The following is a 25,669-nucleotide window of genomic DNA, read 5'->3' as shown; positions in this document are numbered from 1 at the left end:
ATGCAATTAAAAAATATAAAAATTTGAGTTTCTTCTAGAATTTGTTTATATTTTACATTTTTAAATGGTTTTTTTCAACTTAGTTTCACTTGGCTTCGATGATTCGCTATCAAGTTTACATTTATTGCAAGTGGTAAGGCTTCTCAAGTTTACATATTCCTTTTTCTAACTATGGAAAATAACGAGGTATTTGATTGACCAAAAAATTTGACTTCTGAATTATATCTTAATTCTTTATCGGAAGGTTCTTATTGGTTAGTATTATTTTTTAGACTTGATATTTTAAGTTCTGCTTTTCATAAAAAAAAAAACTCTTGAAGGACCAATATGATAATTGGAATGTAGTTCAATAGGCAATTTACAAAAAAAAAACTAATATAAAATAAAGAAGGCTTATTTCACAAATTAATGCTTAAAATATACTTATTTTATTGTATTGATATCTGAATTTATTTATAGTCGAAAATGATACATAAACTTACCAATTAAGTCTTAATTTAATTGACATGAGTATTATTGTCAAGAAATGAAGACATGAGTTCGAATGCGTTTGATTCTTTCACTTATAAATTGAGGAGGGGCTATGAGTAGCTCAATCACATAGTAACAGATGGCAAAAAAGCCACATAAACACGGGGCGTTGATCGTCATTGATCAGTTAATTTTTAATTTGAATATTTTAATTATTTTAAGTAATTTAATTAAAGTTAACTTAAGTTGGATAAGATAATAGACATAGATAGATGAATAACAATACTTTGTTATCTTTAAAATTTAATGAGGTAGGATTATTTTATTAATACTTAAAAATTATACTTTTTAAAATAAATAAATACTTAATGAAAAAAAATCATCCAGCAAATAATTAAACATAAATTTGATTTAATAAATGAACATGTGGGAAGATAAAATCAAATAATTCATAAACCACATATACGTAGGACACGATTCATTTGTCAAATGAGTAGTAAAATGACAACAACTAGTGGGAGGGTACATTATGTTAACACGAAATTCAGGATTCAATGTATATTAATTTCCTTTTACCCTATTTTGATTTTATTACAATTTTTGGAAAGTAATAATAGGAAAAAAAATGAAAGAAGGAAATTAAATCTTTAATTTTCACAAAATCCCTTCCATTAATTTTAGTTTCCACTTTCCACCGCAAACTTTTGGTGTATATAAACACTCACTTATCCGCCATTTTTTCATTCTCTCATTGAAAAACAATTTACGCTTTATCCCTCTCTCCCCCGTCGGTCATAACTTTGCATTTCGTGGTATTTGAGAATGGGGGCTTCTATTTTATCAGATCTCGGAACCGAGATCTTAATTCCAGTTTGCGCCGTGATTGGAATTGCCTTTTCTCTCCTACAATGGGTTCTCGTTTCCAAGGTGAAGCTCTCTCCTGGTCGAGACCCGGGTTCTCCTAGAAACAACGGTGCGGGTGGAAAAAATGACTGCGCCGATTACCTCATTGAAGAAGAGGAAGGACTTAATGATCATAATGTTGTTCTTAAATGTGCTGAAATTCAAAGCGCCATTTCTGAAGGTTGTTGCTCTTGTCATTTTTTTTTCTCTTTTCAGTGCATGAGATCTGTTTTTTTATTAATATTCTTTATATTTGGTATGATTTGATTTTTTTGATATTGGGTTTCCGTGAATGTTTTTGTGTTTTTTTGGCCGTTTGCGTGTTCGAATTAGTTAACTGAAATGGCTTTTTTGACTAAAAATGAAACTTTCTTTTTTCTTGTTGTGAAATATTTTGGTTTGTTTTGTTCTTCAAGTTTAGATCTTTTGTTTCACATTGTGTTTCATCAAATTTTTTGTTGATGGATTTTTTTGTTTTCGGTTTCTCTGCAAATGTTTTGTGATGTTTTATGAATTATTACGGGGAAGAAGAAAGAGTTCTGGAGCACGAGCTTTATGTTTCTTCATGTTTTTCCATGTTAAAAGTGTTTGTATTTTTTTATTAAAAAAAGCCAGATGTCTGCTCTTTTATATTGAAAATCCATGAAAAACTACAGCATCTGCAAGCTATCTTCGTATAAAATATGTGCTTCAATGAATCTTAAGTTTAGACCCCACGTATTTATTTATTACATCTCTTTATCATCATCAATTTAGTGTTTTTTTTTAGTTTTAGGTTTCGTAGCACACGATGTATTGAAATGGCATTGAAGAACTTTGGACATTTGCTTATAATTGCCTACTTACTATGTGAAACCCTTATTTCCTACTGATTTATTAGCAGATTGAGAATTTATGGAAGAATGAATGTTGATACCTCCCGGGATTGTTTGTTTGTTGTTTATATATATACAAGATATTGTTTCTTTTACTTTTTGTTGAATTTGTAGCAGATCTGGAATTCTTACTTTATATGGGGCATGGATTAAGTTTCAGTGAACAGAACTCTTAAGTTTGTTCATTTTGAAAGCCTTACTTAACAAAGACATACACGTTGGATGATTTAATTATACTTTTGTCTGAAATATTTATAATAGTAAAATCTGACTTAAGCAAATGATGCACTATTTCATGATTTGATATGCTTAACACTTTATTTCACTTTTGGAAAGTGAGATGCTTTTGAATGATTTCTATGCTTCCAAGGTTGTAATACAATGAATTACTTTCTGGTGGCCCATTTCCCGGTTTGTTTTTGGGTTTTGAGAAACTTAATTTGTTTTTTCTTAATATTTTAATGTTACTGTTTCTGAAATGCATTTGCTATGTCAACAAAATGTTGTGTAACAAATGCAATTAGTTTTCTGTTGGAGGCAATTATTTCAATTCTATCTGTTATGTCATTGTTTTTGGCAATCTGTCGAAGCAGCATGGATGGTATTAAGAAAACTTTAGCTTGTAGTAGAGACATTGTCACAAAAATATTATTTTGTTACAAAAGATTACTTGTATGTCTAGTTGCTCTGTGTATTGCCTTTTCTGTTGACACTTTTGGAAAGACTTTCCAAGTTAGCTAATTTTTGGATTTATGAATTTACAGGTGCAACCTCGTTTCTTTTCACTGAGTACCAGTATGTTGGCATTTTTATGGTTGCTTTTGCAATCTTGATTTTTGTCTTCCTTGGTTCGGTAGAGGCTTTCAGCACAAAGAGTCAGCCTTGCACATATGACCAATCTAGGATTTGCAAGCCTGCTCTTGCCACTGCTGCATTCAGCACAATATCTTTCTTACTTGGTGCTGTCACTTCAGTTGTTTCTGGCTTTCTTGGAATGAAGATTGCTACCTATGCAAATGCTAGAACCACCCTGGAGGCAAGAAAGGGAGTTGGAAAGGCATTTATCACTGCATTTAGATCTGGTGCTGTCATGGGTTTTCTTCTTGCTGCAAATGGCCTTCTGGTGCTCTACATTGCCATCAACTTATTCAAGATCTACTATGGTGATGATTGGGGTGGTCTTTTTGAGGCGATCACTGGTTATGGGCTTGGAGGTTCATCCATGGCTCTTTTTGGTAGAGTTGGTGGAGGCATCTACACCAAAGCTGCTGATGTGGGTGCTGATCTTGTTGGCAAGGTGGAAAGGAACATTCCTGAGGATGACCCTAGAAACCCAGCTGTAAGTAACATGTATCTACAAATATGTTATAGCTCTAGATATTCTAAATATGAGTTCTGGTTCCTCATCTTGGGTTGTAACTGAGTTGCTCCCGTGTTTTCAGGTTATTGCTGACAATGTTGGAGATAATGTTGGTGATATAGCTGGAATGGGATCTGATCTTTTTGGTTCCTATGCTGAATCATCTTGTGCTGCACTTGTTGTTGCTTCCATCTCTTCTTTTGGCATCAATCATGAGTTCACTCCAATGTTATATCCTCTCATCATAAGTTCTGTTGGTATCATTGTTTGTTTAATCACAACCTTATTTGCAACTGATTTCTTTGAAATCAAGGCTGTTAAGGAAATTGAGCCATCATTGAAGAGGCAACTTATCATATCCACTGTTCTCATGACTATTGGAATCGGGGTTGTTAGTTGGGTAGCTCTTCCATCTTCCTTTACCATTTTCAACTTTGGAGATCAGAAAGTTGTCAAGAACTGGTAAGCACTTGGTGTTTCTTTTAGACAAATATCAACAGTCACATGATTGCATTAGAATGAGTGTTTAACATTGAGTTTCTTCTGCAGGCAACTATTCTTATGTGTTGCTGTTGGTCTTTGGGCTGGTCTAATTATTGGTTTTGTAACCGAATACTATACCAGTAACGCATACAGGTATCTAGCCTTGATGGTGCTATTTATTTTCCTTGACTCATCCTCTATTCTTATTGATTTTAACATACCCTGTGCTTTATCATGTAGTCCTGTACAAGATGTTGCTGATTCCTGCAGAACTGGAGCAGCAACTAATGTTATTTTCGGCCTTGCATTGGGTTACAAGTCTTGCATTATTCCTATATTTGCTATTGCAGTCAGTATTTTTGTTAGTTTTAGCTTTGCTGCTATGTATGGCATTGCTGTTGCTGCCCTTGGAATGCTGAGCACCATAGCTACTGGACTGGCTATTGATGCTTATGGTCCTATCAGTGACAATGCTGGAGGTATTGCTGAGATGGCTGGCATGAGCCACAGAATACGAGAGAGAACGGATGCTCTTGATGCTGCTGGAAACACCACTGCTGCTATTGGAAAGGTCTGTTATTATTATTTTTTTCTTACTTGAGCACTTGGATTGTTTTCTCATTTTATTTGATTTGTGGCATATCTGGGTTGGTTCTACATAACAAGTTCTAATTCAGGTTTATTTGTTTTGGTTGACACTGGCGTCTTTGGTAAAGTGTTGCATTGGTCCATTGAAGGACCTTGTACTTGCTCTTCTTCTCCTAATTTTTTACCTTAATTTAGTTGAATTCTAAGAGTTATTCAGTATCTTGTTTTCAGAACCATGAGTATTTTTCATTGACCAGCTATGATTTTTTCTGTAGTTTGTAACTTTGAGAAGTAGTTTTCATATGAAGATATTCATTTGAACATTGCATTTCTTTCCAGGGTTTCGCCATTGGTTCAGCTGCCCTTGTGTCCCTTGCCCTCTTTGGTGCTTTTGTGAGCCGTGCTGCTATTTCAACAGTTGATGTATTGACCCCTAAAGTTTTTATTGGCTTGCTTGTCGGGGCAATGCTTCCTTACTGGTTTTCTGCTATGACCATGAAGAGTGTGGGAAGTGCAGCTTTGAAGATGGTTGAGGAAGTGCGCAGGCAATTCAACACAATCCCAGGTCTCATGGAGGGTACTGCTAAACCTGACTATGCTACCTGTGTTAAGATCTCTACTGATGCTTCAATCAAAGAAATGATCCCACCTGGTGCCCTTGTTATGCTCACACCCCTTGTTGTTGGGATCTTTTTTGGCGTGGAAACTCTCTCTGGTGTCCTCGCTGGATCTCTTGTCTCTGGTGTCCAGGTAATGTTAACAGTTCTAGGATTCTGTATTACCAGAGCTTTGTGATTGGAATCACATGTTATAACTTACTGCATGAAATATTTCCTATAGAAGGGTTCATCCTAATCTTTTCTCTGTCTTGGTAACATTTGCAGATTGCTATCTCTGCATCCAACACAGGAGGTGCTTGGGATAATGCCAAGAAGTATATTGAGGTATCCATAATTTTACTGACTTCCATGAGCCGCTCCTTTGATTGGCGTTTCAAAACAATAGTTTTATATTTATGCTTTTGGATTTTGGTGTTGAATGCAGGCTGGTGCTTCTGAACATGCAAAAACTCTTGGTCCCAAAGGTTCAGATCCACATAAGGCTGCCGTTATTGGTGACACCATTGGTGACCCTTTAAAGGATACATCTGGGCCATCGCTGAACATCCTCATCAAGCTAATGGCTGTTGAATCTCTTGTCTTTGCTCCCTTCTTTGCTACACATGGTGGGCTGCTTTTTAAGATATTTTAAGTGAAGACAAACATCGGCTACTAGTCTACCATTTCCGATACCTGTCTGTTATTCTCTTATAATTTTCATTTTGAAGTATATTTAGGTCGTAGCACATTTTGACTCTAGAGATCATTTCCTCTTTAAAGTCATATTGGTAGTAAAAGTTTACCCTTTGTAACAACGACATTGATGTTGTTGTTGATGATGATGATGATTATGGTCAATCTAGGAAAAGAGTTGAAACCACATTGTTACTATTGTTACTGTTTTGTTCAATGAAGAATGTTTTTTTTTGCTTCTCTGAATTTCCTGTCATGAGCTATTTTAATGATGAATGAGCACTTTGAACGATATGAAACCACATTGTCATGGAGGAACAAGCAATTGACCTCCCCAAGATGTTTTGTCGATAGAGAAGTGTCTGAAAACCCAATTGTTGGAGCAAATTAGTTAAAATAATCATGGCATTCTATATTTAAACAGTAACGATTGCTATTTTTCCAGTTTCCAAGCACTCAACGTTGATAGAAGTTTCCTTTTTTCGTCAGTCACATTCAGCTGGTCCCATCTCGACATGGAACTTGCAAGAAATGGCCTTTCATACAACCGTTTTTGTTATTAATGTCAATGTCACACCAGTAACATTAAAACACTAGTTATACATTCTTGCAGATGCAGGCACTTCACAACACATGCATGCAGGAAATGTGAATCTAGAAAAAAGGCCTTAATCACTAGATGATCACATACTCTATGCATGAAATTTTACTTCCTCAAGTGGTACTTTGCCTTTCTGAAAGCATTCATGGTTGAAAGAAGCATAATTTTTCACATTCCTATATAACCTTGACCTTTTTTCGTCTATCAATCCTTCAACAGGTCCAATCTCCTTTTCTGGCTCTACCTCATTAAACATTGCTACTGATATCCTCAACTTGTCTGCGTTTGTCACCACCCTGTGAACTGGACTCTTGAAGATTCCGTTACTCATTATCTGCATCAATTAACGCAGATTAAACTAACAATGCATTGCTTTTTCTTTTGAAGCTCTCTTATATAGTGTAGAGATATTAGATGCAAGTATGCTTAATGAGATATTACCTGCATTTGGTCACCAAGGTTGACAACAAGTGCATGAGGAATGACAGGAACTGTGATCCATTTTTCATCTTTAACAAATTGAAGGCCTTCCACTAGTTCGTCTTGCAAAAAGACTGTAATCCATGATCTGTCTGAATGTGGCTTCAACCCAAGAACCTTGTCTGGTCTTTGTACAGGGTGGATAAAAGTTAAACCTGACATGCATCACTGGATTGTCGCCAAACTGGTCAGAGAAACTATTCTCTTCTAAGGCAAGTGATTTCGCCATGGCCTTAAAGAGAAGATCCACCAGTTGCTTTTGCTTGATGGAATATTCATGCAAGACCTCTCTGCAAGAATTCAACTCATAGCTCACGGTTCTTCTAGAAAGTGTAAGATCTGAACAAATCACATACCACTAGACTGCAAAACTGTACTTGAGAAATATTTGCGAAACCTAGCTAAGTAAGAAACATGCATGCCTGAATTTATCTGGGTTTGCTGGCCAAAGATTGAGCTTTCTTTGATGTTCAGGAAATACCCTAAGAAACAAGCGAGTATTCCAGTCAAGAACTTGCTTTTCTGAGACTACCAAATCATAGCTATAACCCTCAACCTAATTAGCTGCTCTGGAATACTTCTGCTTCTCTTCCTGCGGAAGTTGAAAAAACTGTTTTGCAACTCCACGGACTTTGTTTAGAAATGAATTGGAAATCCCATGGCCAATAGCCTGAAACACAACACAATTTCAAGAGGAAAATGTGGTTTGATTAAGATTCATGAGAGTTAAATGAAATTTCTATGGACTTTTGAAGAGAGAATATATAGAACCTGGAAACATCCTCCAGAACAGAGAGCCAATCTTAGTTTTCCCTGTTCATCTTTTGAGGATGACAGAAGACCACCTGAAACTGATGCAGAAAGATCAGAAGAACCAATGCATCCAAAACTGCCATCTTTAGCATGAAATTCTGGGGGTGGTTCATCACCGTTCATCGACATCTCTTGAACACTTTTAGGCAATGGAAACCCATGAAGAGACAGAGGCATGCCGGTCATGATTGAAAATTTCGGAGTAGACAATAATAAAAATTATTAATATTAGTGAAGAAAGTAATTGAGTATTATAGGAAATTAGGAAGACTTTTGAAGGTAGGAAAATTATGTAAAGAATATATTAAATTGTAAAGGTGTGAGAAGAGTCGGGCTATAGGATAAAAAATTGAAATAAGAAAATACTAGATTAAATAAATGAAAAAAGAGGAAGGACTTAAAAGGATAAATTGACCATGATGGTACATGAAATTGTGGATGGAACTGAGAGTTAAATGGTTACCATTGTAACCATTCATTGCTAATGATGATGATTTGATTAATTAAATATTTAAATATTAAAAAAAGGATGATGGGAGATATTTTCATAAGAAGTTGTAGAAAAACGAAAGATGAAGGAAAAATAAATCATCATCTTCTCTAGCTTTCCTTTCACGTCTCCCTCCATTTTTCCTAAGTTTTCATTTCTTTCATTTTAGTCCCTCACCATTTTCAACTATTTCCAAGCTTTAAACTCTAAAATTTCTTCATAAATTTTAAAGGAAATCATAAGAGAATCTTCATGGCCAGCTTTTTTTTTGAGGAGCTAGCTAGAAGAGAGAAAAAGAAAGAGCTAGGGATTTATATTTACTTTATCAAAATTAATGGAAATAGTGTGTGATTTTTGTTTTGATATTAAATGTTATATATGTATTGTGTTTATGAAGAGAAGGAGAAAATAGTGAAGATTAAATTGGAATTAAAGGTAAAGAAATAACAAACGTGTGAAGGAAGAGATATTCAAGCATTTTGTTGTAAGTATATCAAGAATTTTACATTGCATAATTAAACTCTAAATAAAAACTTAATAATTTGTTTTAGTAATATTCATAGGATATATATTAGTACTTGAAAATTATAGTTTGAAACATGATATTTTTTTAAGTGAAGCGTATTCATATAGTAAACTGAAAATATTGTGTGTGGTGACTTTGTTGAAACATGACTAAATTGTAGATATTGAAAAGTTTAAATTAGTGATATATATATATATGTCAAGCATTTGAGTGAGATGTTGATGTAATAAATGTTAAGTGAATATTTATTGTTGTTGATTTTATATAAAAAAGAACTAAATCATAAAAATAGTAAGGATTGAATTGGTTTTTTTAATTGATGAGTAAATGCAGTGAAAATGTATGTTATATGCTCAAGTGGATAAAATGAGAATTAGTAGAATATAAATGGCATGTTATTAAAAAAGTGCCTAAGTGTGTAAGTGAAAGCGGTATTACGGTGCAAGTGAGGGGCACTTTGGTGCAAAGTGATATCTGCATGTCTGTGCGAAAAATAATGGCATTTTGGTGCATCTTATTGACATTCATGTATATCCTATTGTGTTCTATTAAGTTTACAATTAGGCAATTGAATTAAAAAGGCAAGTGGATAGTACGTAGTAGTACGTAGTATGTAGTAAAGGTAAGTGGCTTGTATGGTGTGAAATGACATCTAATTGTAGTTTTTTTTAAATAAATTTGTGCACTAGGTTAGAGATTAATGCTAGTAATATATATAATCATGTTTGTATATCTATCCATGAATATATAAGAAATAAATTTTAACTATATTGTATAACTCTTGATATACTTACTAAGCTCTCATGAGCTTAACGCATTTCTTTCAAATCCGTAAGTGAAGATTCTTTTTAAAGTTAAAAGGTAAAGATCGCCTTCAACTTATCTCAGCACATCTTAAGTTTTGGAGAAAGTATAAATTTAAAATTTGGGTATAAATTTGACATGTACATAGGACTCCATTGAGAATATTATATATATATATATATATGAAAACTAAATGATGAAATTGTTGGATAATGATCTTCATTTCATACTTTGTATTTTGGATGTGTTCAAAGTTGTTTCTTGATGATTTGAGTAATGCTTAAGGTTGATAGAAGGTATATTTGTATTGTGTTATTGATTGTTTGAAAGGGTTATAACCTTTGGAAGTGGTTTAAGGTGGTTAGGGAGCAAAATGTACAGGTTTTGAAGTTGCAGGGTCGACGTTTCAATGTCGAGATGTTATAGTTGCGACGAGCTCAAATCAGAGAGTAACGTTGCAATGAGGAATTTCTTGAGGTCGTGACGAGCTATGTCACATTGTGACGTAGGGAATCTAAAGTCGAGACGAGCTCCAGACAGTTTGCGTCTTTACCCTTTTGTTCCTAATCGAGTTTTGGCTACTTAGAAAGCTTTCGAAATATCATTTTAAGCTCAGTTAAGCTAGAAAATCATATTTTTATGCATTATAATTGTTCTGTTGATATGTTATTATTGTAGTTACTCGAATAACGAATGTGACATTTTAATAGCTTGACTTAGCAACCGGATCGAGTAAATGGTGATATAAAACAGTTCGTAGCTGTGGTGTGATTATGAATTACGATAAATGCCAAAGTTATGCGGTGTTGTGATTTGGACTGTTGACCCTGAAATTTATTACAACATGGCAATGAATCAAATTACAGTGTAGCATTTACTGGTTTGGGTTCATGCATTGCATGGTTTCTTGTACAAGAAAAAGATCAATCCAATTGCAGATGATTGATTCATGGTTTTGGAATAAAAGGAAATATAAGAGTTTGGCGGTTCATTCAACTTAACCCAAAAAGCATGTAATAATGGAGCTTCTTCATATTTGCTTCTGCTAACCCAACGTTTCTCATCAGTTTAAGAAATTGTTCAAATAAGGAATTTATCTTGTCAATATTATCCAATTCAACCACTTTATCGTAAGAAAACGAACTGTTTTGTGAATATGATTTGCGACCTATAATTACTCAATAGTAATTAAAATCAAAGCGAAGTACAGTTCAAAGTTCTTACAGATGCATTGCAGTAGTAGATTTCGTATTTCATGTTTTTATCCTACCATGCGAATTTTTAGAGTAAATTTTTATTTTAGTTACTTAATTAAAAAAAATTATAATTTGATCATTAATATTTTTAAAATTGTTTTTTTATTTTTATACTTTTTTTTCCAATTTGACCCTAATTATATATAAAATGATAAAAAAATCAAATTTCTTCAAAATTTTAGAAAAGTTAAAAGTTAAAATTCAAATAAAAGTAAATAAAAATTTCAAAAAATAGATAAAAGTGGGAGAAAATGAGGAATTTTTTTTAAACACTCCAAATTTCTCTTTGTATTATTTATATACAAACATTGATACCCATACTTAAAAAAAAATAAGAAAAAGAAATTAAGTAAAATTATTGATTCTCTTGATATAGCTTTTTCATTATAATTTTTTTTTCAAATTATATTTTGTTTTCAAAATTCAAGTTTTGAAAAGTAATTTAGAATGAAATCAAAATTCGATTTCAATTAAAACAAATATTTTTGTGGTATATTTTATATTTTTTTGGCTAAAAAAATTACATCAATGTTAATTTTACAATACATTATAATATTGCTTTGGATATTTTTCAAGGACATGAAATTCAACTTTAAGATATTATTAATTTGAATTTAAGAAATATTGAAGAAACATGAAATAGATTTAAATTTTTTTGTTTTAAATTAGTTTTTAAATAACAAATTTTTTGAGATTTTATTTTTCTATAATTTTTTAATTTTAAATAAAGTTGAGTTTTAAAATAATTTTAATATAAAATAGTGATCAAATTATATAAAACATAAAAATAGAAAAATAAAATTATTATATCAATTAAAAAGGTTTGATTTTAACAGTTGCTTGATTAAGAAAAATAAAAATATTAGTAACCACATTGTAATTTTTTTTAATGATTTACATCTTTTTGCAAACAGGGCACCAGGACGAATCAGAAGAAGGCAAGTGTACAATGTCCCAGATTTCACGAATCTATGAAACTTAACCCAAGAACCAAATATTCCAAAAGATGCCATTTTAAGCCAAATCCCAGGCCACAAATCCATTCCCTCGTGGCCTCCTCAAGTCCTCTCACCTTGCTTTTTAACCAAGTTTACCAATACGCTTTCTCTTTTCTTTCCTTCCTAATCATTTATACTTTCAACTTTCACCATGAATCCTTAAACTCAGTTTCTTAGACACACGAAAAGACACAGAGATGGCAAAGTTCACCACCCGATTAGATAATAACTTCTGCTTTCTTTCTCATAATACCAGCACTTCCCAAAGTTCAATCCTTTTAAACAGAACTTCACGGAAGAATCTTCAGTTGCAGTTAAGTCCTTCAAAGCATCGATTTAATTTCAATGTTCTATGTAGTATCAAGGAGAAAGAGAATGTTAAAGGCGAGATAGAAAAGGTTGGTGGTGGTGCTAGCGGTGGCGGGTTAGTAAATGGGGTACGTGTTGAGGAACTGGATAGAAAAACAGGTTTGGGTCGGGAGAATGCGTCTAAAGAAGCTGGTTTTGATTTGGTTTGGCCTCCATGGAAGAATACTCCTCAGAGATATAAGCTCATTGGTACCACTTCACTTGCCTTTGTTATTTGCAACATGGATAAGGTTGGTTCTTGACATCTTTTGCTTTGTTCCTGGTCTCTTAGACAATTTGACAAACAGTTTGTAGTTCATAACTTCATAAGTATATCTTATGAAGTTAAAGTTGTACTTTTGATGCCAAAGTAATTGTCTTTCTGAGACATGTAATTTTATTGCAGTGACGCATGATGTCCTCCATAAAACTCCATGATGGTGTTTTGTTCCTTATAGAACTTTGGGGCTAATTTTAATCATTTTGGAATCTTTAATCAATTATGAATTTTGCTTTTTAGCAACTGATTTGGAAGTACAAGCAAATAGCAAAAAAAATTATGTAGCAGAAACAGCAACCACTTGGAGTCTTCATTATTTACTTTTATGTTTAGGTCGAACTAATTTTGTTGAATTTGCTAAATGGGATAGGTGAACTTGAGTGTTGCTATAATTCCAATGTCACATCAATTCGGGTGGAATTCATCAGTAGCCGGAGTAGTGCAATCATCGTTCTTCTGGGGTTATGCATTGAGTCAATTGCCCGGGGGTTGGCTTTCGAAGCTTTTTGGTGGAAGGTTAGTTTTTTAAGTCTTTGACTGTTTAGTTCAAATCTGCAGTCTTTCATATGCATGATGATTTTAGAATTAACGAATAGTCAAGAGCATCTCCATATATGGAGCTCTTTCTCAATCATCCATTCAAAAGTGTTAAGGAAAGTTATCCTCATTATATAACATCTAAGATGTCTATGGCTCTAGATTCTAACTGTTGAAATAAACTGTGTCCAAATAAACTGTCATTTGTTTGATCTTAAAAAAGATGCCTTCCAGGGATTATTGAAGGACAGCGAATTTAATGTTTTGATACAGTCCCATATATACTTCTTATTACCTGCCAGCTTCTTATTGATGCAGAAAAGTTCTTGAGATTGGAGTACTGGCTTGGTCCTTGGCTACAGCACTTGTTCCTGTTCTAGCTGGATTCATGCCTGGACTACTTTTGTCTAGGGTTTTGGTATGTAGGCTTTTTTTTTTTCCTTGTATTTTTCTTCAATTTTCATTATCTATTTATTGCTTGGATTACTATTTCATTTATTTAAATCCCTTGATTTTTTAACTAGAAGTGTTCTGATTATACTGAACCTTGGATTATATTATTATATCATTGATTATAAAGTGTCACTCAAGCTGTTCAGATGTTTAATGTATTGCTCATTGATATGTTTATGATTGTTTTTGCAATTATGCTGGAGCTTCTTTTGTTAAATGCTAATTAGTATGCCTCAACTCTGAAAAGAATCGCCTTTTTTGTAAATTTAGGTCGGGATAGGAGAAGGTGTTTCTCCGTCAGCTGCAACAGACCTTATTGCCAGGCATGTGTGACATCCATACTCTAAGAGCAATGAGCATGTTGTTTTATGACCTATGGATGGTTGCTAATACCAAACCAGTAACCTTAAATGGCAGATTTGCCCAAAATTTATACTTTTAATTTGTTGTATCAAGTTGTCTACATGCAGTACATTGGTCAATTGAAACCTCCTGGCCATGGTTTTACTACCATCACATTTCAGTTCTCCTTTTCCCATTGTAATTTTAGTTAACAAAAAAGGATGGGTTGTGGAAGGCTTCCCTAGAAATTGTTTAGCATAATTCATGCTGAAGCTGGAGTTTATTGGCTAATATTTTAGTAAAATCATTTACATACAAATCTGTCTGTATGCTTATGTCGATTGGTTTTTTTGGACTCTGTTTGATGAGATCTCAAGTCCAGTGTCCTCTTTTGAAACTCTATTACCCCATTTTTATATTAAGTCAAATTCTTTTCAAGTTTTAGATCTCTCAACAACCGCTGTAAATCTATTACAGATCCATAAGTCATCCAGGCATTTATATTATACACGTATATGGTCATGTACCTGCTATATATATCATTTAAATCTTATATTGTTCATATAAATCCTTGGGAGATTGATTTCCAGGTCAGGAGGATAAGAATCAAGTACCCGTCTTGTGGGAAGAATTTTTTTTGCACTACTTACCTAATTACACTTGGAGATGCAGAATTGCAGATTAACTTTTATAGTGTTCCAAAACTAGAAAGCAATTTGAATCTAATATTGTCATCTGACCGTGTAGCATAAGGATATCTTCTGCTGCAGTGCACTTTTTATGATATAATTCATCCCCAAATACCTAACCATATCTAGCTTGTTTCCTTTTGTTGATATTGTCCAACACAACATGCAGGTCAATACCTTTGGAAGAGCGGTCCAGGGCTGTATCATTTGTCTTTGGTGGGTTAAGTGTAGGAAGTGTTACAGGGTACGTTTTCTTGGAGTCTTATGTTAAATAGGTAAATACATATTAATGCTCAACTAAGTGATGCATGTTATGGACCCAAAAAGATTGCTTAATTTTTACTTCAACGCGTGCAAAAATGTATCTTCACAATTTTTCTACGGGGAACATCCAATCAATTGAGTAATGACCCTCATCGAGATAACAGAAAAAAGTAATAATTGCATGTGTGCAAAAAAGTAGGTTAAATTTGAAGAAAAAGTGGAAAAATCTATCCTTATTTAGAGTGTTGTGAAGAACAAGAATCCACCTTCTTAAGCTGATGAAAAGTATTTTTTTTTTCTTTTACATCCTTTCAGAACTATATTTTTGGGATGTATAGAATCTCGTTGCTGCCAGAGGCCCATTTTTTAATAAAGGAATGCAATCAGCATATGCATAACTGGAAACTAATTTTTGTATCATCACACTAAAGCTAGTGGATAGCCATCAAATTGTTTTTTCTGTTCTAACTGTACCAACAACAATTCTGTTTGTTGAATGCTGTCAGTTGGGTTAAATGAGTGTTCAATTTAATTTTTGTCATCTTTTCTTTGTTTGAAAATGTTGCAGGCTTCTTGTAGCTCCGACGCTCATCCAAAACCTTGGGTGGGAATCCGTATTTTATTTATTTGGCTTACTGGGGATATGGTGGTATGTTACTATCTTTAAGATTACAAATATGTTACTTCTGGTTTAGAGTAGGTGCTCTTTCTATCTGTGCAATATGCAAAGATATAGGAGAACATCTTTTCTTAAACATAAAAGTCAAAAGTTGGTTTTTCTTTGTTCCAAGAATCTGGATTCAGAGAGTTCTTGGGCAATCTAATTTTTAGGGTTTTTTATTTTGAATATTTAGTTCAATGATGGAATGGAAATCTGACTTGAACCTTTTGACCAAAATATTGAAGGTATTTGGGGTTTCATTTTCTTGGAAAAGGGCTAGCTTCAGATGCAGTTGAAGTTGAGCATGTTGCACGTAAGCATCCATTCCCTATTTAAGTTCATTATTGTTTATTTGAAAAAGTGAATTGCTTTTGTTTTTGTTTTTCTATCATATGGATAATGAAATGTTGAGCATTTTCCTGATCTATTTAAGATAATGGTACTTCTATTCTTCAATGACACTAATAAATTGTTTCTACGTTCATTTGTAACTAACTAGTGATTACTATATTGGTTGGTGAACTGCTGATGGATACTTGGAAGATATATGATTTAACTTCTATATTTAGCTCATCTTTAACTCCTTACATTGGTTAAGTATCTGACCCTTGTTGAAAATATTACTCTTGCTGTCCCCTTCAACTTCTCTGTTGTAGCTGTCACCACCATGGATGCAATATGCTATTTTGTGAATGTTCCTACAGACAGCATACAAGCTACCTTCCACATGTACATCAATTCTATTGTTGTCTCATCAATCACATTGGTCAAAGTGCACTGCATCCGACATTTCAACGGAATGCTGCTGCCACTGCTAAGAATAAAGATTCTTTTCCTTCATCATAGATATTTGCACAATTGTTAAGGCTGCTACTGTTATGTATTCATTATATTACCAGAATATCCATCCATGCACTTCAACAAAAAGCCTTATTACATGGCCCAAAGACTACAACCTCTGCTTAGAATATCAGCTCATGATTGTGAATGATTTGAGATTGTGCTCCACATTCGCAGGAGAAATTCTTTGCAAACGGATGGAGACATAAGATAATAATTTGAAATTTGTTCCACTGGCTACTCTATCTTTACCCTGGGTATCATATAGGAAAAGGAAATGAAGAAAGAAAGATCTGGAAGTTACTTGATTTTAAGGTTGTTCCAGTCTGACATGTCTAATACTGTTTCTGATATTATGTGTGAAATCTTAATGACGAGGATCGAATACTACACCACCTCTCTTTGATCACCAATATGAACTGAAGAGAAATAGGTAATGACAACTGAACAAGCTTTACTTGAAACTAGGCCCTCAAAGGGAGTGAAATTTAGTTTCAAGGGCCTTTTCATTAGGAAGGAGATGTCAAACCTCTGCACTGCCATCTAAGGATGCAATGAAGAACTCATAGTCATATTTCCTTCTAGTTTGCAACTTTTCGGAGTAACAAGAACAAAATGCTGATAGGCATCTAAAGCCTGTGCAAATATAGAATTTGACTTGTACTTGACTTTTGAATTATTGAAGGATTAATCTATATCTGCCTTCTCAACAATCTTTAGCCACATACGGACAAGTTACTTGAAGTGCCTTTTTCAAAATTTTACTCTAGGAGTGCCTTCTACTAGACCATTATGCTCCTATTAAAACTCGAGAGCCTCACAGTGGTAATCAATCAAGAGCAGGAGAGAAAAACAAAAGGACATGAATGGAAACTAAATATTATTGAATAGAGAAAAGGCCTCAGTATGAACCATATAGTTGACTCTGGACAAACCTGGTACATGGTGACATTATTTCACAAATATTCCAAGGTGCTTAAATACATTAGTAGATTCTCAAACCATGGAGTTCTGTAAAATTTAATCACATAATGCTGAAATGATTATTTTATACATTATTAATACTTTTGATCTTTCACACTCTTTCATTTTTCCTTGATTTCCTCTTTAATGTATTAATGATCCTGAATTTTGGTATATGACAGCATTGCAATCTGCTAATCTGCACAAGTCGTGGAATAATTCTCTAGAAGAATTAGTTCAGACAAAAACTTCATGGAGTAACACCCAAGAAGAGTTGCGAGCCTCACTGAAGGTATGATGTCTAATGTTTAGTTACCTTTTCCTGACAATGGAAACTTGTCTTCCCCACAAAAAAAGGTGTATTTTGAAGTTATATGGTTTTTTATGTCCTTAGCTTTTCGTGGATACTTTTATCGTCTAAGGCACCCTTTCTCATTTGGTTTGGGTTATTTGATCACTTGTGCTTTGGTTTACTTCAACTGTATATTAAACTGCTAGTAGTTCCATTAGAAAAACAGTTCTGATTTGTGGAACACATGCTGGCCGCATGTCCAGCTTATTAAGAGCCATATCTTAATAGGTTCTACTCCTTATCAGTTAGTGCTTAACCTAAAATGTAAAGTAATGATGATTGGATGTATAGCGCTTGTCAAATGCTCCGACATTTTGACCATTCAGCAAACTTAAACAGCCTATGTATTACATGAATCTTGCATGATAATTGATTGAGTTCGGTTCAATCAACCATGGTTGGGTTTAAGTTGATTAATGATTAGCATCTTTAGTGCTATGCTTTTTGTAGCTAGGGTTTATGGAAAAGATTCTGATATGTGACTCCAGCATGCAGTAGACAGAGTTGCACCCATCATGAGAATGTAACTCAGCATGTTATGCTGGACTTTTTATTATAAACTTGGCATATCATCATGGTAATGAATGCTTCTTTCTTTTTCATTATCTTATAAGAAAGTTCAGGAAATTTGCATTTCTTATAATACATATCATTTCACTTAATTGCTTTTTATCGAAATAAGCATTGTGGAGTAATTAAAGTTGAAGCAATCTCATTAAAACTAACCTCATTTAATTTTCACACAACCATGCTTTTCTGATTTATTTTCCTTTAGTATATAGGGCCAAAATTGTAACTAGCTGTCACATTTTTTTTTACCTCACTGCCTATGCCCAAGAATAGATAGACTTTTAAGTGATTGTATGAACTATTTTTCTAACTTGAAAGTCAACTTATCAAAAATCTTAGATAATTCAGGGTATCTTTAGTTGAGCGGTATAATATTGTAGAACAAATATTTTGCATATTGGTGGATTTTTTTCATTAGCAGCAAGTTAAGTTGTCTTGGCCAGTTTAAGTAAAACTACTGAAACCACTATCCCTGGGACTTATTGACATTATTTTATGATTATACAATATTTTGACCTTTACGTTCAAGTGTGAGCCTTTTCTATTCATACTGAAGCAGCTGGCCATAAGGGGTATAGAATTCTTTACCAATCTAGTTCATGGTTATTGGCAGCGTCTGAATATGCTTACTAGATTTATCACTTAAAATTCGATTTATGATTAAAAAAAAAAAAGTCATGTAAAAGTGTGCAGTATTTTGCCTTGAGTAATCGGTAGTTCAATTGTCTTTTGGACTACTGTTGTTATCATCACAAAACTAACTTGTAATTGTCTCAATTGAAAACTATTGTCAATCTCATTTTATCAGTAGCAGCTTTCTAATGTTTCATTATATTGGCCTTGGTCATGTTATGCTTGGTTTCTTATCTGTTTTTGTCTTATAGGATGTACCGTGGAAGGCTTTTTTCCGACGTCCAGCTGTATGGGCTATGATATATGCTCATTTTTGCGGGAGTTGGGGTCATTATACTTGTTTATCTTGGCTTCCTACCTTTTTCAGGTATGTTCGCAGCTTCTCAGCATTTTATCCCTTTAATAAAAGCATTCAATAGGGAAGTGATCCCAATGTGAATTTTGTATATTTTGGCCTTAAGGGATACTCATTATTCTACTTTCTCTAAAATGTTCAAGAATAAGTGTACAAACATAGCAACTATATTGCATTTTTTTTTCATGTTATATTATTTCACTCATGTAGAAGTTTAACTTCTGTTTTGGGTGACATGCAGTGAGGAGCTGAATCTGAATTTGAGAGAAGCTGCATGGGTAAGGTTAAAATATCTATATTCTATACTCTGTTAGAGAATTCTTCTGTAGATTTACAGAAGAATAGAATAATAACTTTGGCATTCAAGTCTTGTCAGTTCTATTGGCTTGAAAATGTATGGTACATATTTTTCAAAGAAAAAGGAAAAAAATACAATGAAGCCAATTCTGTACCTAACCATTCTGTAGTTTCCTCTTATGAATGATGATATTGAACTCAGAAATTGTGTGAAATTTTTACCTCAAATACACCTAGTTCTTATTGTGGTTACTGTGCTGTCTCAGACTGAATATTGAATTATTTATGTTCTTACAAACAATAATTTATGTAACTGCAGGTTTCTATCCTTCCTCCCCTGGCTTCCGTTTTTGTAACAAGCATAGCTGCACAGTTTGCTGACAATCTAATTGCAAATGGAGTTGAGACCACTACGGTATGAAGACATCTGAGAATTATAACTTTCTATATGATTATTCACTGAGTTTGTTGAATGAGTTGTTTCATGTTACAACAGATAATATGACATGCCCATGATCTGTATAGGATGTATTCTTAGTTTATCATTGGTGTGAATCTGTATAAGCTGAGCTGTGATATTTTATTGTTCCTTGGAATTTTTAGCTTTAAATTTTAAGGACCTCAGTGGGTATATAACATACATAGGCTTACCTAGAAGGTTCTATTCTTATTTGTGATTTGAACCTTACTAATTGCCTTAACTTTGTGAATGCAGGTGAGAAAGATCTGCCAGGCAATTTCCTTTTTGTCTCCTGCTACTTGCATGATTCTATCTTCTCTAGATCTAGGACTGCAACCATGGGAAATTGTTGGATTTCTCTCCTGTGGACTAGCTCTCTCCAGTTTTGCCTTGTCAGGTGATGACTAATCCAGCTAGTTCCTTGTTCCAGTTATGGAAAATTAACAGTTATTCTACATGATCTGCCTTTGCTGCGGGTCACTAAATACAGTATCGATACTTACTCCCAACCTCCCAATTGCTTGCAGGGCTTTATTGTACACATCAAGATATATCACCTGAATATGCAAGTATACTTTTGGTATGTAAGTTTGCAAATTGGTTGGTAACGAGCTTGAAATTCATTTAAAGAATGTGCTTAAGTCTATCATCTTGTATTTTATGTTAAGGTCAACATGTAATTACGTGCCATTATCAATAGATGGTCCGATTCTGTTAGTTTTTTTGTTCCTCATGTTTGTCAGCAGTCTTAAATGACTGGATAAGCATGAAAGAAATACTCATGCATAGACAGTTGAATTCAAGTATACTTCTCCATGAATAACACTAAATGATCCTTTCTTCAAAATTTTCTCGTAGGGTATTACCAACACTGTCGGAGCAGTGCCTGGAATTGTAGGTGTTGCCCTTACTGGTTTTCTTTTAGATTCAACTCATTCATGGAGTGTAAGTTTCATCTTCTGAATCTGTGCCTGGAAATGATGCCTCTCCCGTCCCCTCCCAAATTCTGTAAATAATAATTAAACTTTTGTACCGTGCAGATGTCATTATTTGCACCATCCATATTCTTCTACTTGACTGGTACCATTGTCTGGTTGGCTTTCGCTAGCAGTAAGCCTCAAAGCTTTTCGGAAAGTGATTGACCTCGTTTCTGCGCCTTACATTGTTTCTCCCAGTTGAAGCATCCAAACCAATATACACTGTTTGAGGTATCCGAAATTGACCCTCCACTGTGCCTAAGTAGAAGTCGACCATGTTCAATGTTTGTTATAGTAGGCAGTTTGTTCATATAGATATACCTGCATAGAAAACATACATGTATGATTAAAACTTCAATTTTCTTCATATAATTTGTATATCCTGGTAACGGTTTTGGCCACATATTTTTCGCGAAATTCAGTTCTCAAATTTTTTTGGCAGTTGCTTATTAGACCTTGCAATCAGTAATAATCCTAGAAAAGTGTGGTGATCTGTTCACTGCTCCCACAATCTGTTATATGAGAAGTGTCAAATTTGTCGTACCAGAGATCCAACTTAAAATTACAAGGTAATAATTTGTAGTAACTCAGTTGAAACCAATTGAAAGTTGTTCAGACGAAAGTTGGGACAAGATGGTCAAATATAAGCCCACTGAAGTGAATACGAATAATCTGAATTCATCAAAAGACCACTGCCAACCCGTGACTCGGAAAAGAAATTAGACAATGGGCAACTTGTGCATCCAAAGTTTTCATTGGCTTCTCCTAGCTGTAATTTTTGTTCAAAAAGAAAACCTGGAAACGACAGGTTCTAGCATTTTGAGAAGGCCAGATTTTGTGCAGGCAAGTCACATCCTGTTAATTTGGCATAATTGAATAAACTTCAGTTTCCACCTTAAGAGTTAATTGCTTGATCAAACCCTACAAGGATACTAGAAAAGCCCAAGTTCTACTAAGAATACCAGGTTCTACTAAACAAATAGGCCTTGACTGTTAGTTCAAGATGCAATGATATGTATCATAACCACCTATAGCATGACTACATGACAAATGCTGGAAATAAGGTTTGTTTGGAACGACGAATGTTCTACTCTAAGCAAACAAACAAGCTGAAATCTCCCTCCCTACTAAAATTTCCTCAGCCAGAGAGAAAAAAAGCAGGAAATAGTAGAATATCTTAAGACCTATGACTAGATTTATTTCCTCTTCTTAGAAGGTGGCTGAGGAACCTCATCATCCTCATCTTCTTCGTCCTCCTCTTCTTCATCCTCACCATCATCGTCGTCATCATCATCTTCGTCCCCATCATCATCATCGTCATCGTCATCTTCTTCGTCACTCCCACCATCTCCATTGGCTTCAGGGTCATCCTCAGGATCTCCTTCTTCACCTTCTTCACCTGAAAAATCCTCATCACCTCCATCATCATCTTGATCATCTGCATTGTCCTCGTCTTCATCTTCATCATCATCATCATCCTCTGTATCACTAGCATCTTTGTTTTCTGGACCAGGACGTTCCATTTTTAGAAGTTCATCAAATGGAAACCTGAAAAAAAAGTCAATCCTACCAGCTGTCGGGTTTTTCTCACCAATGATTTGATAGTAAATTAAGATGAAAAAGGAAAGGAATTCCGTTACCTCTCATCCACTGCAGTCAAATTAAGAGATGCATTCTTATCATTCAGCATCGATCCTGTCTGCAATAACAATCTTAAATCATGTCAGAAAGTATCCTAAGCAAATCAAGCTTCTACGGAACATTCAACAAGGTTACAGAGCAACAGAAATAAGTTTTTGCCTCAATTCAGGTCGACCTTATATGAATATTACCACCCACAACATAATCAAGATCAAAGAAAGAAGTCGAAAGAAAAAACAGTCTGCAGACATGGAGAAGCAACAGTAACCCACTCAGTATGAGATTTTCGCAAGCCAATGTGTTTTACATATTGACATGTTAACTTATTCAAATGATTAAAATAACCATCTTCATCAAACAAAGATAAGTAGAGACTTTCCAGATTAAGTCAGAAATAACTCCGATGCCACAAAATAAGACCTGTGAACCAAAATCCTTATAAGCTAAAAAGGTCAACTAGATAGACTTTCATGTCTAAGCACAGCAGCAAAAAATTTAACCCAGGTTCCCCCCGAATACAGAGTCTTGTATGAAATGATAACAAAAGCAATCTTATCCAATCAACTTGCTCACTAATGTTCTAAGACCAAAGTCTCTTGATGATTGGTAATGCGCAATGCGACCCAATAAAAATGTTATGGTATTAGGATGCACAATAATACAGACAGAAAATATCCCAAGCACTACAAGGTGCAGGTCAGAAAACAATAGTAACGTATAGAAGGATTCCGGAATTTTACTTGAATTTAACTAAAGACCAAAAGTTGTGGGGCCTCACAGGCAGCAATTTAAAGAATCTATAGTCATCACCAAGCATTAAAGAAGATGGCATTGTTTAATTGCAGACAACAATACAGAAAATGGCATATTATTTTCTAGTAGCAAGAAGATCATATTAATTATCAGATCAAAGCTTAAGCCAAACTTCTTATGGAAAAAAACACCATTTTAGGTAAGTACCAAGTTCCAGACATAAAAAAGCTACTACATCGTAGCAAACTCGAAAAAAAAAAGTTGAAAACAAATCGAAATCCTCCATAAAAGCCAATTCTTGAATCTTAATAAGAGGAAAATTTATGACCAAGAGGTGGTCCACACAATTTCGAAGCTTACCCTTAACAACTACAAGAACAACCAAAGTACAATTCCTCAACAGAAAATGTAATAACCCTTTAACACTTTAGCAGCTCAAAAAATCTCAATGAACACAAGAGAGGGTCAACCACCAAATTCAGTAAAAATTGGGACTCAAAACACGCAGCATAACCTTAAAAACAAACAAAGATAATGTTTTTGGCACAGAACCTGAAGTATAGAACATGTCAAATGAAGCAAACAACAAAGTCTCAAACTTTATAAAAGAAAAAAAAAAGGCTTTACAAAGAAGAGAATAAATATACCAGCATGAGAAGGCAAGCAAGAGATTTTCCAGCAAGAACCAAAGTCTCAGCCAACAAAGCTTCCATTACAGAACATACCCAGATGCTCTTTTCAACTGGACTGAAACTATCCACCTCCATTGCTGCCTTAACTATGCTAAAAAACAGAAACACACTTGCTAAAGAAAGAAAGAAATAAAACAAAATCAGTTAATAAAAAGTAAAAAAGGACGTTGAAAAAAATAGTGAAAACAGAGAGAAGGAAAGAGAAAAAGACCTGAGCAGAGCACAGAGTGGTTCCTGGATCTGGGTTTGGGTCCGGTTAAGGTAAACCCTAGGGTTTGGGATTAGGGTTTTTGGTTTTCAAAAAAAATTGATATTTACCAAGGCTTGTTTTTGTGACTTCCAAGAAAGATGAAATAAGAATGATATGGGATGAGAAGAGGTAAGTGAAGTGGAAGCAGAAGAAATGGGACTGGAAATAGTATTTTTTTATTTTTTATTTTGAAAAAAAGATATTAAATTTGACTTGACGCTACTCTGGAATCACCATAACTTGGTTTAAATTGCGTTTGTCCTTTGTGTGAGGTTCCGGAATTTCATTTGATGGAGCCTACTGTGTAATTAATGAGATTGGATAAAACGGTCAAAATATGTAAATTAATAATTATAATTATAATCAATAATTTTTCTCATTTTGATTTTTGAATTTTTTTATCTATGTTAATTTTAAATTTTGATATTTTTCCGGTTAATTTCTTAAATTTCAATTCTATTAATTTATGATAATGTGATATTATGACGTCAATTTTTTATTAATTTATTACTATTTTTTGGTTTATTTACATTTTTAAAATTTTAGATATAACATGTGCCATATTATTATACTTTAACAAAATTAATATACTACATTAAAAAATATTAAATTCAAAATTTAATGTAAATTGAAAATTTTAATAACGAACTTGAAAAAAATATACCTTGTAAAATATGCTGATTGCAATTGGGTTGCAAAATTTTAGAATTCAGTGACAATAAATTATATCCACAATTATTACAGGTGCTAAATTTAATAATTAGTTAATGATGTAGTGCTTTTTGGTCTTTCAATATAAAAGAATTTATTTTAATTTTTTATTTAATTTTTTTAACTTATATTTTTATCAAATAACCTTAAAGTAGATAAAACAATTAACATTTATTAATTTTATTTATATAGTATATACGTGGATTATTGCATTGATGACATGTTAGTATTTAACTAATTTTTAAAAAATATAAAAAAATATTTTTATATATTTTAATTAATTAATTGTTGATATATTTTTCGCATGGTAATATACATGAATGTCACATCAATAAAGTTAAAAAAGTTAATATTTTTTTTATTTTGAAGTGATTTGATAAAAAAATACAAATTTAATAACTAAAAAGAACAGAAAATTAAATAGAACTAAATTTTATTTTATTTTTTTGTAAAATTTGATCATCAAGTAAAGCATTATGCAAAATTATACCATGGCACATCTGGTGATTTTTCTTTTTTTTTATGTAAAAGTTCTGTTCGTAAATAGAAAAAAGTAATAAAAAAATTCAATGAGTTCTTTTTTTCCAAATGGTAAAGCTAAAAAACCTACTATATATAGAGAATGTTTTTTTTCTGAATTTATTATGTGTTTAGATTACTC

The 25,669-nt window shown here is 33.5% G+C and overlaps 3 protein-coding genes and 1 pseudogene across 4 annotated transcripts; 2 read left to right on the top strand and 2 right to left on the bottom strand.

The window, feature by feature from the left end:
* The first annotated feature begins 1,005 nt into the window (after positions 1-1,005).
* Positions 1,006-6,212, top strand: LOC121229212 (pyrophosphate-energized vacuolar membrane proton pump). The gene is made up of 8 exons (XM_041112760.1): positions 1,006-1,555; positions 3,014-3,588; positions 3,692-4,071; positions 4,159-4,245; positions 4,333-4,663; positions 5,020-5,430; positions 5,565-5,624; positions 5,725-6,212. The coding sequence occupies exons 1-8, from the start codon at positions 1,294-1,296 to the stop codon at positions 5,929-5,931; spliced, it is 2,313 nt and encodes a 770-aa protein (XP_040968694.1). The 5' UTR covers positions 1,006-1,293; the 3' UTR covers positions 5,932-6,212.
* A 222-nt stretch (positions 6,213-6,434) lies between these two features.
* LOC121229213 (protein SRG1-like) lies at positions 6,435-8,223 on the bottom strand (annotated as a pseudogene).
* Positions 8,224-11,943: 3,720 nt separating this feature from the next.
* LOC121229210 (probable anion transporter 6, chloroplastic) lies at positions 11,944-21,362 on the top strand. 2 transcript variants are annotated; one of them, XM_041112757.1, is made up of 15 exons: positions 11,944-12,539; positions 12,939-13,084; positions 13,424-13,523; positions 13,829-13,881; positions 14,759-14,833; positions 15,422-15,502; positions 15,760-15,827; positions 17,500-17,609; positions 19,124-19,239; positions 19,469-19,505; positions 19,844-19,939; positions 20,240-20,381; positions 20,512-20,564; positions 20,843-20,929; positions 21,025-21,362. In XM_041112757.1, exons 1-15 carry the CDS (start codon positions 12,138-12,140, stop codon positions 21,124-21,126), a joined length of 1,668 nt encoding a protein of 555 aa, XP_040968691.1. In that variant the 5' UTR covers positions 11,944-12,137; the 3' UTR covers positions 21,127-21,362. The 2 variants fall into 2 exon arrangements, with proteins under 2 accessions (XP_040968691.1, XP_040968692.1); XM_041112758.1 differs by having other exon boundaries at positions 11,981-12,539; positions 20,512-20,568.
* A 529-nt stretch (positions 21,363-21,891) lies between these two features.
* LOC121229211 (nucleolin) lies at positions 21,892-24,569 on the bottom strand. Its single transcript, XM_041112759.1, has 4 exons — positions 24,259-24,569; positions 24,003-24,160; positions 22,602-22,660; positions 21,892-22,509 (listed from the first exon to the last, which is right to left on the bottom strand). Exons 2-4 carry the CDS (start codon positions 24,120-24,122, stop codon positions 22,158-22,160), a joined length of 531 nt encoding a protein of 176 aa, XP_040968693.1. The 5' UTR covers positions 24,123-24,160; positions 24,259-24,569; the 3' UTR covers positions 21,892-22,157.
* Positions 24,570-25,669: the final 1,100 nt, after the last annotated feature.

This window comes from Gossypium hirsutum, chromosome A05 (genome assembly GCF_007990345.1).
Source record: "Gossypium hirsutum isolate 1008001.06 chromosome A05, Gossypium_hirsutum_v2.1, whole genome shotgun sequence".
Taxonomy (NCBI): Eukaryota; Viridiplantae; Streptophyta; class Magnoliopsida; order Malvales; family Malvaceae; genus Gossypium; species Gossypium hirsutum.
This window is presented reverse-complemented; position numbering and strand designations above follow the sequence as displayed.

Excerpts from the sequence above, each read along its gene's own strand:
- LOC121229212 (XM_041112760.1), top strand. The coding sequence starts at position 1,294 with ATGGGGGCTTCTATTTTATCAGATCTCGGAACCGAGATCTTAATTCCA. Across the intron at positions 1,556-3,013 it reads TCAAAGCGCCATTTCTGAAG|GTGCAACCTCGTTTCTTTTC; the intron begins GTTGTTGCTCTT and ends ATGAATTTACAG. Across the intron at positions 4,246-4,332 it reads TATACCAGTAACGCATACAG|TCCTGTACAAGATGTTGCTG; the intron begins GTATCTAGCCTT and ends TTTATCATGTAG.
- LOC121229210 (XM_041112757.1), top strand. The coding sequence starts at position 12,138 with ATGGCAAAGTTCACCACCCGATTAGATAATAACTTCTGCTTTCTTTCT. Across the intron at positions 12,540-12,938 it reads TTATTTGCAACATGGATAAG|GTGAACTTGAGTGTTGCTAT; the intron begins GTTGGTTCTTGA and ends TAAATGGGATAG. Across the intron at positions 19,940-20,239 it reads ATGGAGTTGAGACCACTACG|GTGAGAAAGATCTGCCAGGC; the intron begins GTATGAAGACAT and ends TTGTGAATGCAG.
- LOC121229211 (XM_041112759.1), bottom strand. The coding sequence starts at position 24,122 with ATGGAGGTGGATAGTTTCAGTCCAGTTGAAAAGAGCATCTGGGTATGT. Across the intron at positions 22,661-24,002 it reads TTGCTTGCCTTCTCATGCTG|ACAGGATCGATGCTGAATGA; the intron begins GTATATTTATTC and ends TTGTTATTGCAG. Across the intron at positions 22,510-22,601 it reads TTGACTGCAGTGGATGAGAG|GTTTCCATTTGATGAACTTC; the intron begins GTAACGGAATTC and ends CTTTTTTTTCAG.